The following is a 19,391-nucleotide window of genomic DNA, read 5'->3' on the forward strand; positions in this document are numbered from 1 at the left end:
TATTAAATGAGAGTATTACATGAATGTCAGATTTCCTAAGTGTGAAAACATGCACTTATGATGGAAGAGCCCGACTGTTGGGTGAACAGTGTAACAGTTGTTCTTGAATTGTGTGTGTGAGTAGTAGTATGTGTGTGAGCATGTATATGTCTGTCTATGCATCCATTGAGAATGTAGCAACTAAAGCTAAAAAAAAATATTTTATATATAAATATTAGTCTCATGAATAAGCCAGTTCTTTGATTAAATTGTCAAATTTTGGTTTTTTTAGAAAAATTATGTCATATTTGTAAGAAAAATTAGGCAAAAATAATAGTTCGCAAGGTGAGGTAGGCTTTAATCTCAGTACTTGGGATGTAGATCAGGCATATCTCTGAGTTTAAGGCCAGTTTGGTATACACATTGAATTCTAGGCCAGCCAGAGCTACCTGAAAAGAAAATCCAGCTTAAAAAAACCAACCAGCTGAACAAATCAGTATCAAAAGCATAATACAGCCAAGGTCCCTGATTCATGAATTGTAGCTACTGATCATCATTCGGCAGATTCTTTAGTGTGTTGCGACTAATTTCATTCATTTGGACAAGGTGGCTTTGCTTGAAAAACAGTATTGAAGAGAAAGAATGCTGACTATCTGAAGAAACACGGCAGCAACAATAGAAAATACAGAGCTGGTCAAAGAAGGATCACACAGGCTGTTTAGGTTACCAAATACTCTATAAAAATCTGCTCCCACTCTCTTAGGATTCTCTTTACATAATGTAAGAGAGATTTGTTGGAAACAGACAATGTATGAACATGGGAACCTCTCTAGGCACAGTGTGTTTGTTTGTATTTGAAAGTGGGAAATATCGTACCAGGTGGTTGGATAGATATGATGGATGATATCAGACTAGTGTATTCCATCTGTAAAGCACTTAGAGTAGGGTACATCACTTCATTCTCTATACATTTTCGTATTATTGTTATGTATAGCTCAGGACCATGTAAATTTAAGTCACATAATAAAATTCAGTTTCTTTCTTTTCTATATGGGCTTAGTCTTGTTCTGAATTTTTTCCATTTTCCTGTCTTTCTTTTTTTGTTTTGTTTTGTTTCAGAAGAGTCGGAAAGTATTTCCATTTCACATTAAGAGACATTTTAAAAATTCAGTTAAATACTATCAGATTTTCATTAGACATAACAGGGTATGTTCTGCGAAGTATACAGAAGAGCCCTGGTCATATCCTCATGGGCAGTTCTGTCCCCTTTGTTCTTACAGCCCAACTCATTACTGTGTACAAGGAAATAAGCTTCCTTGGTGTCCTTAATGGATTCCTGAACTCCTTCTTTTTAGCATTTTGGTATTTTAAGACATATTTTATTATATATAATGGAGAATGAACAAGATATCCCTCTGTAGGTAGTTCATTTCAATTCATATACATGGTGAATTCAGTATATCAAATTTTAGTCACAATCATGTCAAATATAATTTTCTCTTATATAATAAAATATAGCCACTATGTCTAACATTACAAAGGCAGTTATTTTTGAAATTTGGCTTTTACTAAGCCTGTCTAAAATGCCTTGTGAACATGTCTTTATCCATGTTGCATTTATTTTAAATTATATATTTTTAAGTATTAACTTTAGCAGCCTTGGAAACAATAGGCAGCAGCTTGATTAGTCGTACTACATATAAAGCTAGATTATTCTTGCTTTTTATAGACAAGCATCTGTGGATTAAATGATTATCCAGTATGTGCCACTGTTTAGTAGTTATTTTGAAAACCTGCTTACCAGGATTAAAAAAAGGAATTTTGTGCATAAAAATAGGTCACCAATAAGAAGCATGAACCATTTCTCCCAATCAAGTATAAAATGGTGACACATTTTATAAATCAGGTAAATATAGACATGAAATACAACTTTTGAATAGTTAAAAGAAATTCTAGCTGGGTTACATTTTTAGTACATTTTTCCAAATGCTTATTTTTACCTGCTATTTTCAAATATTTGAAAATTTCCATACATGTATTTTTTTCTCACTTGAAAAAGTGAGACAAGTTCTATTTGTTATTCACTTATACTATAATTAAAAATTTTAGTAGATGAAATGGTTATATTTGCTTTAATATAATTTAATTTCAATAAGTATCAGTCTTTCCCCCTGTAAATTTAAAACATGGTGGGAAAGATTACTATGTTTGATAATTTACCTTTTTGTTAATTTTATTGCATAAGTAGTTCAGTCTTAAATTCTCCAAGATAGCATTTATGTACATAGTTTACGTAAAGCCTCTATGTGCAACCGTAACTATGGCTACGATCACTGCCAGCTTTGCAATCATCTCCATCTAAGAACTGAAAATGTCAGTGCTCTTCTTCTGTGACTACTTTAACTTTGTATTTGTGATAACTGGTCACGTGCCCCTCGCTTCCCTGAAACCCTTCCGAGTGAGGGGCACTCCTATCCTCACCCACAATGGCTGTGGAGGTGCTGAGAACACTGGGAAGTCCTGGCTATCGCCTCACCTGGAAGTGCCACCAGGAGCGAGCTAACAGCGGCAGCATTCTTTCCGGTCATCTAGCCTGGGAGGCCACCTTTCCAGGACTGCCCACCCATCAACTGCTCCATCTTCATTTGAACTCAGGACAACTTGGAAGGGCAATTCCAGCAAAGGCTGGATCAGACAGAAGTAGCCTTCACTCCGACTGTACCGCAGCCTGTTTCATCCTCTGCCCAATTCTCCGGGATTCCTTTCTCAGGACTGTTAGTCAAAAATTTTTAAAGCTGTATAAACTGGACACATAGGACCCACAGAAAAATGACTGCTGAACTTGCCTAGAGAGATTCAGACAGTCCTTTAGGGTTCCTTCTTCACAGGAGAAACTGCCAGACATTCTGCTGGATTATGAAGAAAGTAACTGACAAATTGCCAAGATATGCAAAACAGCCTTCAAATTTCCTGCTTCATCAAAGTGTCTGCCAGATTCTATGGGTCTGTAGGTTGAAGATGGGTGCCCCAACCTTATAGAAGAACTTTGGGTAACTGTCCAGGAGGCAGGATGTTTGGTTAATTCTAGAGTTTTAGAAGTTTCTTACAATGCACTTTCTGTTTACTTAGGTAATATTATTCCTTTTGAGGTCTTTTAAGAGTTGATGATAGATAGTTTTAATTTTCCTTAATTATGATAAAAGATGAATAAGATATGAAATTTTAGACTCACAAGGATAAAATAGATGCTAGCATATTTTCTTTCATTTTACCCGATACAAATAAACTAAATATTGTAACTGTAAAAAAAAATTTTAATAGATATGCACGCTAATCTCAGAGTCTATTTTCCAGAAAATATTGCTTAAGAAAGGAAGCTATAACAAATGTCCTGGGAGTTAATCTTTTCCATATATGTTAGTTTTAGATCTCGTGTTCATCCCCCAATGGTACAGCTTTGAATTCGCAGTTGCTTTGAAATTTGCATGGAAATCTTAGAACTCTCTTTGGCCAGTCCAAGGAACTGGAGACCAGTATCAATGGTAAGCACTAAGTTAAAATGCTTAAAAGGCAGCTGTGTAGGTGACATAAAAATCTCAAATGTAGCTACAAAAGCTGCTCCCAACTCAACCAACTAGATCCCTCATGATTCCATCTCTCCATCCTTTAATAGAAAGATACATGATGTTAACCACACCTCTTGTGATTTCCCTTTTAGGTCTTTTCCTTGCCCTTCTAGGATGTTGATAAACACCACTGACACCTGATTAGTAAGAGGAGATTCTGAAATTGAAGGTATAGCTTTGACAATTTTATAATCTTTTGAATTTTAACTCTTTTTCAAAAGGTTGTACCAATTTATACTTTTAAAACCTTTTCCAGTGTTTTAAAATTAGTTTTATTCAACTGTATAAACTTAGACACTAAAGAAAAATTAATGCCAAATTGATAACTCAAATAGTTCTTGCTGTATTAGGTATCTCTTCTATCATTCTACCATTAGAAATTAGTATAAACTAACTATAAAAAGATAAAAACACATAGAATATAATTATTTCATATATAAACATAACAGTTTGCTATGTAAATATTAAAATACATATAATGTCTTATGATTGACTATTTTATAAATAAAACCATATTTAATGTAAATTGATTATAATAAATTATTCATTATAAAAACTTTTCTCTATTATAAAGTATTTTCCAGTCTTATTTTTACTAGATATGACTCTTCTATAATATTCTTGTTTATTGGACTAGTAGTTAGTATTTGCCATTAACCAATGTTGTACTTGATTATATTATGTTATAGTATAATTGACTAATAATTGCTTAGTCAATACTTGTAATTGATTTACAATGCATGTCTGTTCAGTCTGTAATTGAATTTGTGATATCACAAATGGAATTGTGAAATGATGGGTTTAGAAGATCTAGGTATTTTTAAAGTTCCCTGGGGTTGGAGAGATGACTCAGAGTTAAGGGTACTTGCTGTTCTTGCAGAGGACCAGAGTTCTGTTCCTAGCACCTACAGTAGACCGCTCAAAGCTGCCTGTAATTTCAGCTCCAGGAGATTTGATGCCCTCTTCTGGCCTTCCAGGGAACTTCCACACATGCTGCAGATACACAGGAATAAAAATACAAATACATCTTTAATCTCTTTTAATATTACATATATCAAAATTTCCCTAAATTTTTAGATGTATACGCATTTCACACTTGTCAAAATTAGCCTTTTATTGTTGTATTTCAGTATTGTGTTTTTCTAACTTTTCAAGTTTGAAACATTTTTTCCTTAATTCGCCAGTCATCCCTCACAGTGAATTTAAGTGGTCATTCTTCCCCGAGAACTTCTTTTCTATTCATCTAGAGTACAGTTGCATAGCCCCCTCCCTGGTGACTCTCAGTATTTTAATAGCTCACTCACTCTTGGTTCTCAGAGACGGGTCCTCAGACGTTTTGATGTGTCATTATAGTAAATCATATTGCACAGTTCATAGTTTGCAATGTACATTATCTTCACAATGTATGCTTATGTTTTAACTAGAGTGATCTTTAGGGGCATGGAGTCTGCTGTCTCTACCATAAAATAAAGCTGAGAGAAAGAACGGGTGCGGGAGTTGGAGGGAGACTCACCATAAGGCCTTTTCAATTTTTACAGTCTATAGTTTTCATGTCGTTACATTGCTGTTTACAGTGCCCAGAATACCAAGCAACTCAAGACACTGAACGAAAGTTCCGAGATAGCGTCAAAGGAGTCAGAAAATACCCTCGTTCTATTTTTTTAAAAGGGAGACTGATTTATATTAGTGGGCTTATGATCCCAGAGTCTTGCTCAATGTGTAAATTTAAAAATCACAGCGATTTAAATGAACCAACTGCTTGATAGTGTATGGGTTGATGGATTAATGAATGAGTGAAGAGGTGGGAACCAAGCACAAGAATATTCTGGTTCCATCCAATAACGACACAGGTTATCTTGGTGGCATGCCATCAACATTCTCAGTGAACACAGAATTTTCACACCAAAAGAGGGGTTAGGGTACACAGACACTTTGGAACGCTATTTCGTTTTGCTCTCTGAAAATGGCTTAACCCCATTTAAAATGAAAAGAGTCACAACCTATGATTCCGTGAGCGCTTCTTTGACTTAGGCAGTATGGAAGGTCCATGTTCCTTAGGAAACACATTTCTTGGTCATGTCTTCAAATTAAAAACATATTTGTTTCCATTGAATGCCCAGGAGGCTTGGCAGCGGTTCCTCCTTTGTCTGGGGGATGGGGGGTCTCAATCCACCGGTACTGTCGTGGGATCGGTGAGGACGCTGGAGAAGCTGAGCATGCACCTGCACAGGTGCTCACCAGGAGAGAGGGAGGGAGGCACCTTGAGCCACCCACTCCTATCACCCTTTGGCCACCCCAGCCCGCGCAGGCGCGCTCTCCTCCCCCCCCCCGGCCCCGCCCTCACCGCACCTGCCAGGTCACAAACCTCCGCCCACCCACTCCTGCTCCTCTCTGCCGCCCGGGCTTGCCCCTCCTTGATTGGCCAAGAGTCCGCTGGAGCGCGTCCAATCGGCAGCCCTCCTGCGCGACCTCTTCCCGCTCCTCCCGCCCCGCCGGCCTCGCGGGCGCCCAGCTTCTTTGTGACTGGTGCTCGCGGAGGTCACTCAGCGCGCGGTGAGCGATCGGCGGGCGGGGCCGGCTCAGGTGCCGTGGCACGGGACGGCCGCGGTGGGCAAGGGGGCGGTCGCGCCGCGACGTCGGCGGCGTGAGGCTTCGCGCGCGTGAGCGGCGCGGGCGCCGGGCCAGGCGGCCGAGCTCCGGTGGCGGGCGCGCAGGTCGTTGACGCGGGCCCCTGCTGGGAGGCGCGTCCGTCGCTGGGAGCGCGGCGCCGAGGTTCTCGGACCATGGAGGACCCGCAGCCGCTGCCACAGCCGGAGCTGCCGCTGTGTGACAGCCTCATCATCTGGGTGAGTGTGATCGGTGCTCGCCGGGGAGGCCCCCCGCGGGGCGGGCTGACCGAGGGAACCTGCGACTGCCACGTCCACCTGTTCCGCAGCCTGTCCGAGACCGGGCTCTCCACCCAGCCACAGCGCCCCATGGCGCACAGGTGGCTAGGAGACGCTGGCCACCTCGGTTCCCAGCTTGCTGTCCCTTTGGGCCCACACAGCACGAACGGTGTAGACACGGCTGCAGAGAGATGCGGGAGCTCTTTTTCTTTTTCTTTTCCTGTGCCTCCCCTTTCCTTCTTAATACCTTTTCTTTTTTAAAGTAAAGAAGATTTGGCATTTTTTTTTTTGTTTGCGCTTGATGCATGTGCAGGATTCATTGGTGCAGACTCGATGGACAACTGGCTCTGTCCTCGGATTCCAGTGAGCAAAATGGTTTCTAACCTGTTGGAATTGCCTAGATATGACAGAACTGGCTTCCAGGTGTGATTCCTAGCCCTTTGTTGTGTTAGGATAATCCTTGACGTCCCACAAACTACTGTTGATGACTCAAAGCTCACCCCAGTTGTGTAGACTTGTGGAGGACAGTCTGTCTGATTGGAATGTAAGTAGACTGGATCAGGAGGATTACATTCTCCAGGAGATTGGCTGGTTGTCTCCTAACGTGACCAAATCCAAGGGACAAAAGGGAAAGAGCTCTGAGCGTGTGAAATATAAAGTAACTTTTGCACTTTGGACTTCAATGACAAGTTTTACGTAGAACGCCAGTAGCTGGGATTTCAGGATTTAAAGCACTTAGATCTTGTCAATCTGCGTAGTCATTTAAATTAGTATTTAGGTTTAGATAATCTGTTTAAGATTGCAGGGGAAGAAGGCGGTATTACTTTAATGATCTGCTTTGTTTAAAAACAAATGGCTAATCATAGGGTGTGTCCAGGTCTCCAATTTTGTGCTCTGGTCATGACTGAAGTGGTTCTTTATGATGTCACTGACTTCCCTGTCCTGTAGTGAAGTACAAGATTTTCTTAAAACTCTACGGCGATATTTTAAAATGTTACGACCATATCCATTCTTAAAGCAGTATTTATTAACTTTGTACTTTGTGCTAGTCTCTTTGGAACCAGAAGGCAAAATTCCCCAAGATCTGAAAAACTATGAGCCAAATAAGCAATCACAGACAGGGCGCTTGGTTGCCAGTCGCCAATTGGCTTGGGCTCTCCCAGGCTGCTGTGTACTGCGGGAAATAGAATGATTGACAAATAGTCACTGTCTTGTGGTCACACTATTATGGCCAGATGTACACTTCTTCTCAACACTGTAACAACAACCGGGTAGTGCTACTTCTTCTTAGGAAGCTCCATGTAGATACTACTTGACTCTACATTGAACTGAATCTTGGCTTTTAGCCGGAAGATTACCTCTCCTTATCTTTGGATCTAACTTTACAACCCATTCCCTTCTAACTCTTCTAGATCTTGTTTTTATCATTTATTTTCCTTGCTGCTTCTGCTGCCCATCCCCCAGTTGAATGAGGGGTCTCTGCAAGTGCTCTACCAACGTAGCCGAATCCTCAACCTCCTTTTTAGTTAAGATGCCCAGGTTAGCCTTGAACTCACTATGGCTGACAAGTCTTTCTGAAGTTATCTAGTAGTTGATTGCTGGGCAACAGAACCTTTGCCTGATCTGCTTTGGCTGTGACACTAAAAGAAAGGATACTCGCTAAGCTCTCAGTATATTGAATTAAAATAGAGTTGTCTTGGCTCTGCCCTTTAGGAATGGTATTCCACTATTAACTGGTATAGATTTCTTGTCCTGGATTTTTAGTTGCATCGTGGTTTAAAGAAGAAGAAATCATAGGGAATGAGCCCCCAAATCAGAGAAGAGTCATTAGTTGTAACTAATACACATGAACTCTTTTGTCTGTAGCCTGAGGGGAAGTACACACATCTGTCAGATTGTCTTTAGCCAGGAAGGTGTTCCCAGATATGCAAGTAATTTTGTGTTTGAGAAGAACTAACACGGTTGATAAGATTGAAGGAAAAGCAGGTTGCAGTGGGGCCAAGGCGTGCAGGTGAGCCACGGGCTGGAAGGAGCGTGACATTTTACAGCAGGACTAGGCCCTACCTGAAGCAGAAGAATCATCAAGAGTAGCTGGCTAGGTGTGGATTGTCTCTTTTGGTAACTCTTTAAGTGTAGGTTTTATGATTTGAATGCTTCTTTTAAGAAGTTCTCAAAATGTACTGCTACTTAGAAAATACAAAGTCAAAGGGAAAAATAGAATAGTTTACATAACAGGGAATGAATGTAAAGTTTGAAGAAATGTTTTCAGGTTTCATTCTGGTTTGTAGTGTTGTGAGGTTGTTTTTACCTTTTATTACTTTTTAATTCAACTTTCACGAGTATCTAAGAGAATTATTGGGCTAGATTATTTTAATAATTCCTTTTTTAAAATTTTGCTATAATTTTAAGAGGTAAACGAAAGAGTAAAAGCAAATATATGTGCAATCTTAGAAAATTACTGATCAAATTATATTTTGAAATTTTATTTATTTTTATTTTATGTGTATGAGTATTTCTGTGTCTGTGTGCACACATGTGTGCATATGTGTGTACACCACATGCTTGCCTAGTGCCCAGGGGCGCAGAAATTGGCATTGTGTCCTCTCAGATGAGTTAAAAAGATGGTTGGGAGCTGACATTTGGGTGATGGGAGTTGAACCCTATCCTTATAGAAGAGTGGCCAAGGCTCCTAACACTGAGCCATCTTGCCAGTCTCATTTAAAACAAATTTGTTGTTCTGGACTATAAAGCCTTTCAGTTTACCCAAGAGAAATTACGTTGTTACCCACTTTCATTTGCAGTTGGGAGAAGTTGATATTGATTTAAACGTAGTGCAAGGAGGCAACTCAATGACCTAGATACGCCTTATATGTATGTCCACATTGCTTTTTCAAACGTCTAAAATTATGTTCAGTTATAGGGCAACTTGAGGGAGCTTCTTCTCCATGTGAGTTCCAGGAATTGAACTCATGTCAAGGTTGGTAGCAAGTGATTTTTACTGCTGAGCCATCTCACTGACTCCTATCAGGATTGTTCTGCCTGGTATTCTGAAATTGATCTTTTAAAGCCACTCACCATATCCATTTTATAAAATATTGATGATATATCTTTAAGTTAATATGAAAAGTTAGCATGTAAATACAAAGTGTTGGCCAATGTTTTCCTTTTAAAGATATTGCGATTCTCTTCCCTGCATATCCACTCAGTTGCAAACTTCTTGTTGCACATGTCATACAATCCATCCCTCCTGTATTCTGAATTCACATTATATGTGTCTTGGTGCTGCCCATTTTATGAACTCACCTCCAGTCACAAGCACATAGATATTCTGTATCTCTATTGCATCTCTGTCTTACCACTTCTTTGTGATTCCTTATTTCTCTAAAGCCAACACGTAGAACTGCTGTGGACTTTCTGACTTCATGTGTCTGGAGGTTTGAACATGTATTATCCCTGTTCAGGAAAACTTAACTTGTCCAGATTGTGTTTGTAACCACTGAGCACAGAACCTTGTGCAGATGCTGATGTAATTATGTTCCCTCCTTCACTCAGTTTTCTCAGCTGTCTTCTGTGGTGGAAACTTTCCAGTTCTTTCCCATTACATAGATGGTTGTTCTAAGGATAAAATGTCGTCCTGACTCCTGCCTGTCTCTTCACTCCCCTTGATTGATATTCTTTGCCCATCCTCCTTAAATGATACTAGAATGCATGCTCCTTAAGAAATGGCAGTTTTCACTTGTATTTGTATGATAAAAATACTCATTTTCTGAAGCTTCCATCCTCAAGCCCTCTCATCCAGGATTTTTTAACAAGGTGTTTCTAAATTACAAATTTTAAATGAATTATCTCTTTTTTCTCCTTTCAAAAATAATTCATGTATACTGTAATTATGAGCTAATCATGTCTCAACATGACATGTGCCTTTCACTTTCTTATAATTCTTAGTGACAGCTGTTTTGAGGGGGAATACAGTGATTTTCCCTTGTAATCTCATCTCATACCACAGTGCACCACATCAAGTAGGAGCTCAAGAAGGCATCTTCACGGGGTTTCAGAACAGTCATTGCTGGCTTTAGCCTTCCCATTACATCTCTCCTTTGTACTAGAAAAACAGGGACAGCTTTGTTGAATCTCAAAATGCACAAACCCGTTGTGAGCTATGCTGGAATGGAATTCTGTGGGCTTTGATAGTTAATTGGTGATCCTGAGGCTAGTATGTGAATAGTGAAGGGAATGAATAATGTACAGGAAAGGAAATTATAATACCTTTAAGTATGGGTAAAGATTCAATTTCTATACATTTATATGATCCGTTTTAACTGTTACATTGCATTATAAAATTTTTCCTATTTTGTATTTGCTGCTTTGAAAAGGATGCCAGTATTCTTAAAGTACACATGAAACATTAAAAATTACATTAACTTACATGATTCTTTAGTGTGTTTGTGTAATTGTTTTATATGGCTGGAGTGTGGAGGTGAGAGAACAGCTCGCAGGAGCTGGTTCTCTGCCACATGAGTTCTGGAGAGTGCATCTTGTCAGCCTCATAAATATTTTCAAAATCAAGATTAAATGTTAGAAATAGCTGAAGCATTCTAGATTGGAACAGCTCAGCTGCCTGTCTCTGTGGCTAATTGTTGGACAGTCCAGTTTCTTTCAGAGCTCATTTATATGGTATTAAGTAGTTTTAGATCTAACAGTTTTAGCTTTTATTTTCCTGTCAAGTAACTTCAATGACATTTTAACTAGTACTTGTTCAGTTATCTTAATGTTCTCCTTATAGTAGATTCATCTGAGAGTTTGTATTATTCAGAAGTGCTGAATAATTTCATACATAGAACCACGTTCTATTAGGCTTGATTTTTATGTACAAATGTGTTTGTTATAAAAATTTTACACAGCTGTAGAAACAGTCTTCCATCTGTATAGTTGCTATTTCTTTATTTTGTATTGTAGGGATAGCCCAACAGTATGGTGATTTGTTTTGTGTCATTTTAGCTGCAGACATTCAAGACTGCCTCACCCTGTCAGGATGTCAAACAGCTGACTAATGGAGTGACCATGGCACAAGTTCTTCATCAAATGTGAGTAGTGACCAAAGACCTCATAGGAATGGATGTCCAGCAGCAGCTAGAACACTTCTATAAAGGTTCATCCTACCCAGTAGACATAGTCAGATATAGGGTACCAGGGCATTCTCGCAACTAGGGAACAAGACCATCTTACCACCTCATGATTTCTTGCTTGTTTATTAAGATTCATTTTAACCAAATGATCGATAAAGATTCATATATCGTTGTATGCCACATAATCACACAGAAACATTGCTTGGCCTATTAACTGAGGCTTCTTATTAACTATCTCTTTCATCTTAAATTAACCCATTTCTACTAATCTGTGTATCACCACAAGGCTGTGGTCTACTGGTAAGATTCTGGGGCATCTGTCTCCTTCAGCAGCTACATGGCGTCTCCACGACTCTGCCTAGTCTCTCTCTCTATATCTCTGTTGTTCGGATTTCCTGCCTGGCTTTATTTATTCTGCCCTACCTTAGGCCAAAGCAGCTTTATTCATCAACCAATAAAGCATCACATCTACAGAAGGACATTCATCCCATATCATATCGCTTAAGGGGAAAAGGCTAAATGATTGATATACTTGCATTCTTTTTCTACAAATGTAGGTTGTTCTTTTGAGGGCTCTTTACATGGACATTCTTTCTTTGAGATTCTGGATTTGGAAAACGAACTATATTAAAAATCTAATACTGAAATAATAGTAATTATGAGTCCACCAATAATCCTGTTAATTTTATGGACTTTGAAGTTACAAAGCATGGACAAGGCTTGAATAGTTAAGATTCTGGACTTGGGTATGTTAATATACACTAAACAGTATTTAAAAATTGTGAGTTCAGAATTGGCCATTTGTACTATTGAGGATACAGTTTATATTGTTGACTGCAATCCTAATCCCTGGATTATGGTTGGGAAATATTAAGAAATAATAGATTTAAGAATGTTTAATATAACTATTTAAAAAGAGACCAGACTCCTGTTTTGACTTTATTGTTATCCAGTCAGAGATTATTATATTGACTTCTTCCCACCATCTGCAAGATGAAACGACTTGAAAAACTCTATAGTTGGAGCCACAAAAATCTTTATGCCATTCCTAGAAAAACAGTTTACAATTATTTTAAAATCTTAATAATTTGGTATTATCTCATTTGAATATCCAGATTTTATAGTTAAAGCATGTTAACATTTTCTTCAATCATTGAAAAATACTCCTTACCTCCTAGTTTTCTTAAAATGTTGCAGGGAGGACACTCGTTCGTTCCCAGCCACTTAGCCCCAAAATAATCACACAGAGACTGTATTAATTAAAACACTGCTTGGCCCAATAGTTCTAGCTTCTTATTGGCTAACTCTTATATTAATTCCAACCATTTCTATTAATCTGTATATTGCCATGTGGTAGTGGCTTACCAGCAAAGATTTGGCATGTCTGACTGGCGTCTCTCTGATTCTGCCTTCTTTCTCCCAGCATTCTGTTTAGTTTTCCCTGCCTAGCTCTGTTCCCCTACTGCTCTGCTATAGTCCCAAAGCAGTTCCTTTACTAACCAAATGAAAGAAATGCATAGACAGAAGTGTAACACCCGATTCTGTGTTACACCCTCTGTACAGTTTGCGCGCCACTGTACCATAAGTGAGTCGGGCAAGGGCCTAGAGATTTAAAGAACACACAAAGAGACCTGGGTCATTCGAAAGGAGATCAGCCGAAAGCCGTTTATTCAACTTTGGGGAAATCCTTATATACCGAGCTGCTGCACAAGGATTTCCACCCAGGCAGGTGGGAAATTTCCATGCCAAAGATGGAGTCAACAATGCCCTACAGCTAATCACCAGGCGGGGCAGGGGAAGCACAGGAACAAATAGAATGCTTTAGTTAGCTGACCAGAAACTGTCCTCAAGATTCACCCTAGGAACAAGGGTAGACCCGGGCCCAACACAGAAGGACCTCCTACATTAAAATACTTCTTTCATTTTATTTTGTTTTAAAACTTTCTACTTGACCAGAGCCAACATGGTACTTCTTGATTTGAGGATGCCATCATTGCTTGATGAAGGAATGTGTGTCTCGCTGCTTTCATTATAATAATTTTTGGCTGATCAAAATAAAAGATATCTATTCATTCAATTAACAGTGCTATGTGAAGACATCAACCCCAGCTAAGACCCTAAACAATAGAGGAGAGGGGGCCCTGATTTTGACTTGCCCTGTAGCCAGACTGATGAGTATCTTAAATGTCACCATAGAACCTTCATCCAGCAACTGATGGAAACAGAGACAGAGACCAGCAGTGGAATATTGGGCTGAGCTCCCTAAGTCCTGTTGAAGAGTGGGAGGAGTGAGAATATGAGCAAAGAGGTCAAGACCATGATGGGGACACCCACTGAAACAGTTTACCTGAGCTAATGGGAGCTCACCAACTCCAGCCAAACAGGGAAGGAACTAGCATAGGTACAAACTATAGTCCCTCTGAATGTGGGTGACAGTTGTAGGGCTGGGGCAGACTGCGGGTTCACTGGCTGTCACACCAGGACTTATCTGTACTACTTGTACTGGCTTTTAGGGAACCTATTCTATCTGTTCCGTTTTAAGGGCACTAGTCTTATGGACCCATTCTAAGTTAATAAGATCTCTTCCTACTTTGATTGATACTGTGAAGACTTTATTTCCAAATAAGGTCATATTTATAGGTACAAAGTTAAAACTGAAATACGTCTTTTTGGAAAATGTGGTTCTATATACTGCAACCAAAGATGAATCTATTCCCCCACTTTGTCAGTTGACCAGCCATGTAATATATGTGTTTTTATTGTCTTTCACTGGATGACTTTTGCAAAGAGGAATGTGGTATAGAATTAAAATATTCAGGCTTTAATCATTTTTCATTGTGCAGTTAAATGATAAACCATGATAGCCAATATCTAAGTATTTACCAAGTATATCATTATAGGTCCCATTATATGGGTTATTTGTGTGTGTGTGTGTATGTCTGTGCTTGTGCAGTTATCTGTTGTGTGCTTATGGAACTCAGAGGTCGATGTTGAGTATTTTTCTTTATCATTCTCAACCTTATTTTTGAAACAGGATAGTCTCTGATCTGGAACTCACCGTTCTGGCTATCCTGGTTGGCAGTGAGCCCCACTTCATAGCCAGCGCTGGGGTTGTAGACATGTGCTGCTGCATGCAGCTTTCCCATGGGTGCTGCAGATCTGACTCAAGCACGTGCATTTATGCACTGAGCTGTCTTCCCAGCCCTCATTCAACCTTTTTATTTTAAGCTGTGTATTTACTATTTTTATGTCCAGTTTATCCATGAAAACCAAGGGTGTAGAGAGCTACTTTCAGAAGTGAAACAATAAATTGTAAGGCTGGGATTTGTATTAGATTAGTCTGACTCCAAGGCCAGTGTTTTTATTCAGCAGTAACAGTAGAAATCCAGTACCTCAAGTCTTTCTGATAGAATCTTATTCAACAATAGTCTTGGGGCATCAATAGAATGCCCCAACAATACAGTTTTTATTAGTAAGTAGAAATATAATTACTCCCTTAAGTTAGCTGCTAAAATTCTTGAAGATGCATCCTGGATAGAATTAAACATATTGGAATGATTTTTGCTTAGTTTTCATTAGAAAATAATTGGATTGTTTTTATTTTTCATTAGCTCATTTCCTCCTTTTGGTGTTTCTTTAGTATCAAGATCAAGTTCTGATAAGTGTATAAAAGAAAACAAAAACTATCAAATCATATATATGATGTGTCAGAGCAAAAAAGTATAAAATGTCTGAGGTTGAACATCAGGTTTAACTAGTGGGAAGATTATTAGCTCAATCTTAATGGTTATCAAAGAGTGAATTTCCTTGTAAGAAGGCTAGAATTCGGTAGGTTGTTATGGAGAAAGAAAAATTTAGTGGCTTCATTTAAATTACTGCTAATCTCACTAAGGATAGATTTTTAAACTATGAATACTTCATACTGTGGTTCAGTTTTGTTTTTCATGTTACAAAAACATTTTAAAGTTTAGCTTTTATATTTTTGTTTTAGTGACGTAGCCTGGTTCGACGAATCTTGGTTAAGCCGAATTAAAGATGATGTTGGTGACAACTGGAGAATAAAGGTACGCAGACACAGATGGGTGGGTCATACATGGTGCAAGCAAACAAGCAAAGCTCTTAACAGCGGTTCTGATCTCAATTGAGTTTTTAAAAATTAATTCATGAGTGCATTTTTCAGTTTGAGTTAACATATATTGTACTGGTCTGTTTTTATCAACTTGACCCAAAGTAGAGTTAGTTACCTTGAAAGACAGAACCTCATTTGAAAAGGGAATGCCTCCATCAGATTGGCCTGTATGCCTGTCTGGTTGTCGTTTTCTTGACTGTTGATTGATGTGGGAGGACCAGCCCACTGTGGGCAGTGTCACCCCTGGACAGGTGGTCATGGGAAGTTTAAGAAGGCAGACTGAATGGTCGTGAACCTGAAAGCTGGTTGTTAAGCAGCTGTCCTCCAAGGTTTCTGCCTCTCCTGCTGCTTCAGTTCTTGCCCTGGTTTCTTTCAGTGATTGGTTGAGGTCAGGATTTGTAAACTCAATAAATCCTTTTATCCCTAGCTTGCTTTTGGCCATTTTGCAATAAGAAAGAAACTAGGACATCTGAGTTTACTCATAGATGAATACCATTTTATAGTTACAGAGCTTTTCTTCCATCCAAGAACACTGGTCTCTTTTCAGTTAACCCTCAGTGACTGGCTTCTGATGGCTGTCTGTCTGCTTTGAGTCCCTTGAGTTCTCGTTTCTTGAATTCTGTATAAATGCACCAAACTGTGCACTGTGTGTGTGTCTCAGTATAATGATTTTGAGATTCATCTGTGTATACTACATTGATGTGCCATTTTTATTTAGCTCTTCACCTGGTGGGATAGTCAAACTATTTCTATTTTAGGTTATAGCAGTGAATCTTTACTTAGACTTAATTTCATTGGGGGGTAAATTTCTTGGTGGAATTGCGGGTGTGTGTGTGTGTGTGTGTTTAACTTTATCTGCAAATGATTTTATATTTTTAAATCTCTTTTACTTCTCTTGGATTTCTTGGGACTTGGGGGCCTGTGTTTGTTTCATAAAGGATGCCTAATTTGTGTCATAAAGTTTTTAACAATACTAGTATTGTAATACTATGCTAATGAATAATTATATATATTTAAAAATTATTATTCTGCATATATGGGCATGGGTACCATGTGCATGCTTTGTGTATGCAGAGGTGATAAGAGAGCATCACGCCCCTTGGAACTGGAGTTATAACCAGTTGTAATCAGTCATGTGGATGCTGGGAACTGAATCTGGGTCCTTAGTAACATCTATCTTATTTTTCAGTTTTACATTTTAAAATTATTTATTGCATTGATTTCCTCATTTACTTCTCCTTTTGCTGTTTACACATGTTCTTTTTTATCCTGCTTCTTTATTTTTGAAGAGGTTTAAATAATAAATGTTAGACCCATTTTTGTCCTAATATTAAACACTGCCTTACATTCAATGCATTATGAATATTTTATTATCATTGTGCATATGTTGTGTGTATGGAGTGTGCACATGCTCCATCATGTGTGTGGAGGTCAAAGAACAAGTTTGTGAACTTTGATTTCCCTTCCCACCTTTGTGTGGGTTCTTGGGGCAAATATCAGCCTTGCTTTCTTACCTGTCTTGTGTCTTAGTGAGTGCTCCAAGGGCACCTGAAAGCAATATACATCCTCATTTATTCTGCAGACATGTTTCGTTCCACATTTGTTGATAGTGCAGTGTGTATTTTGTGTTTAATTTCTCCATAACTTACATAGGGAGGCATCCTTAAGTCTCTGTTGATGATAATTATTTTTCTTTTCAGTTCTGATAATAATAAATTCAAGTCTTATCAGTTATGATAGTTTCATTTCATATGAGTATTTTTAATTTTTTTGCTAGGTTTCTTACACATTTTTCTGCCTTGGTGAGGAATTTGATAATGTTTTATTTTTATTGGGAAAGTGATTGTCTCTCACTTTTGTGTATGTCCCTCATTATTAACATGAAAAAAACATTTATTTCTTCTTTTTGTTCTATTTTAGGCTAGTAACTTAAAGAAGGTCCTCCATGGAATTACAAGTTATTATCACGAGGTACAAGAAATACCTGATTTTAAACAAAAATTCCAGTTGCTTGACTTCTTGTTTATAGCTTGTATTGGAATGAAATTCATAATTATAATTTTATTGCCATTTTTAATGCACTCAGAATTTTTGTGAAAATGGTGATGTTTAAAGCTTAAATGCATTGGATTTCCAAAAGAGAAATAAAATTTTATTTTATTACCCTAAATTTTTTTTACAAATATAGTTTATTGTCTGTTAATTGGTGGCTTTTGAACTGATTTTCTTAGTTAATATTTTTTTATTTTTTAATGGCACAGAAATAAACTTGAAAGTTTGTTGTAAAAGTTTTTAATACTACTATGAGAATTTTCTGTGTGCTCTACACATCCAGAATCCTTATAACTTTTTAATAAGCTTCAAGAAAATAAAGAAGGGGAAGAAAAAAATCCATTGGATTTGTTTTTCATTTGTAAAAGTGTAGTAGTTGATGTTGTAATACATACTACTGCAGATATTCTTCAGACAGTCTGTCTTTTCTTCATTGTGTGAATAACTGCCTTTCTTAATAATAATACCTTTCTATTTTGAGCTAGCATAATCCTATTTACTGCTTACTGGGAAAGCATTTTTTTAGAGTAAGATAGCCTAGGTTATTCTTAACAAATCCTTGTTTTTCTGATAGTAAAAGCAAGCAAAAACAAATACAATTTGCTCTGAATATTGAGAAGGTGCCAGAATATTGCTATCTTGGTTTTAGTCAATAACACTGAGTTGTGGTTTTTTAATTTATTTAAGTTATTTTATGAACTTATTTTAATTTTTCTTTAAATAGTAATGTAAATTCTCTGTAGCCTACTTAACTCAGTGATCTAATATATCATTTGATTTTTCAGTTTTTGGGGCAGCAGATTTCTGAAGAACTTATTCCCGATTTAAACCAAATAACTGAGTGTTCAGACCCTGTCGAGCTTGGGAGGTTGCTTCAGCTTATTCTAGGCTGTGCAGTCAACTGTGAAAGGAAGCAAGGTAAGCAAGTTTTAGACATTTGAGGTTCCCACTTTCTAGAAACTTTCTGCTTTGCTAGTTCTTAGTGCTGACATTCACAGGAAGGGGTTGTCTTCCTGCTGCTGAGTGCCTGAAATCACCTTGCACTAACTCGATCTAAATTCTAGACCTCCCTGTCATCTTTCATGTTGCAGCTCTTAAGTGTCCTGTGTTCTGGTGGTCAGTGACCAAATTAAGTTTATTTCGTTCGTCGATACCTGGTATTTAGGACACCAGATAGAATTTTATGTTCATTTAATTTTTCATAATAAAATATTAAGCTAATAAATTTATAACCCAGACTTCCTCAAATAATACCTGCTATGTTTAAAAGAAACCTGTCTACTGTTTTCTTTTGAGAAGTAGAATGGTTCACATATTAATGGAACCCATGCATTACACTAGTATATGTACACATAGCAGTTTGTGTGTTGCTGAGCAGGAGATGTCACAAAGCTGAGGAGAGTGAGTCTCCTTCCCTGTGGGGGCTCGTCAGTCTTGCGCGTCTCATCCATCTTGTGTCTCTTGTCCATCTTGTCTACCTCATCCATCTTATGTACCTTGTTCATCTGTGTCTCTTGTCCATCTTGTGTACCTCGTCCATCTGTGTGTCTTGTCCATCTTGTGTACCTCGTCCATCTGTGTGTCTTGTCCATCT

The 19,391-nt window shown here is 38.3% G+C and overlaps 1 protein-coding gene across 2 annotated transcripts in view; it reads left to right on the forward strand.

Moving 5' to 3' along the window:
• Positions 1–6,202: 6,202 nt before the first annotated feature.
• Hook1 (hook microtubule tethering protein 1) overlaps positions 6,203–19,391 on the forward strand; it is a 44,267-nt gene continuing 31,078 nt past the window's right edge. The window contains exons 1-5 of one of the 2 annotated variants that reach the window (XM_005352746.2): positions 6,203–6,451; positions 11,489–11,574; positions 15,608–15,680; positions 17,666–17,716; positions 18,583–18,715. In XM_005352746.2, coding sequence (XP_005352803.1) covers positions 6,389–6,451; positions 11,489–11,574; positions 15,608–15,680; positions 17,666–17,716; positions 18,583–18,715 — 406 coding nt within the window. In that variant the 5' untranslated portion in view covers positions 6,203–6,388. Of the gene's footprint in view, positions 6,452–6,970; positions 7,035–11,488; positions 11,575–15,607; positions 15,681–17,665; positions 17,717–18,582; positions 18,716–19,391 lie in introns of those variants that run through there. The other variant, XM_026782220.1, reaches the window with a different exon arrangement.

The sequence above is a fragment of the Microtus ochrogaster genome, chromosome 10 (assembly GCF_000317375.1).
Source record: "Microtus ochrogaster isolate Prairie Vole_2 chromosome 10, MicOch1.0, whole genome shotgun sequence".
NCBI classification, from domain to species: domain Eukaryota; kingdom Metazoa; phylum Chordata; class Mammalia; order Rodentia; family Cricetidae; genus Microtus; species Microtus ochrogaster.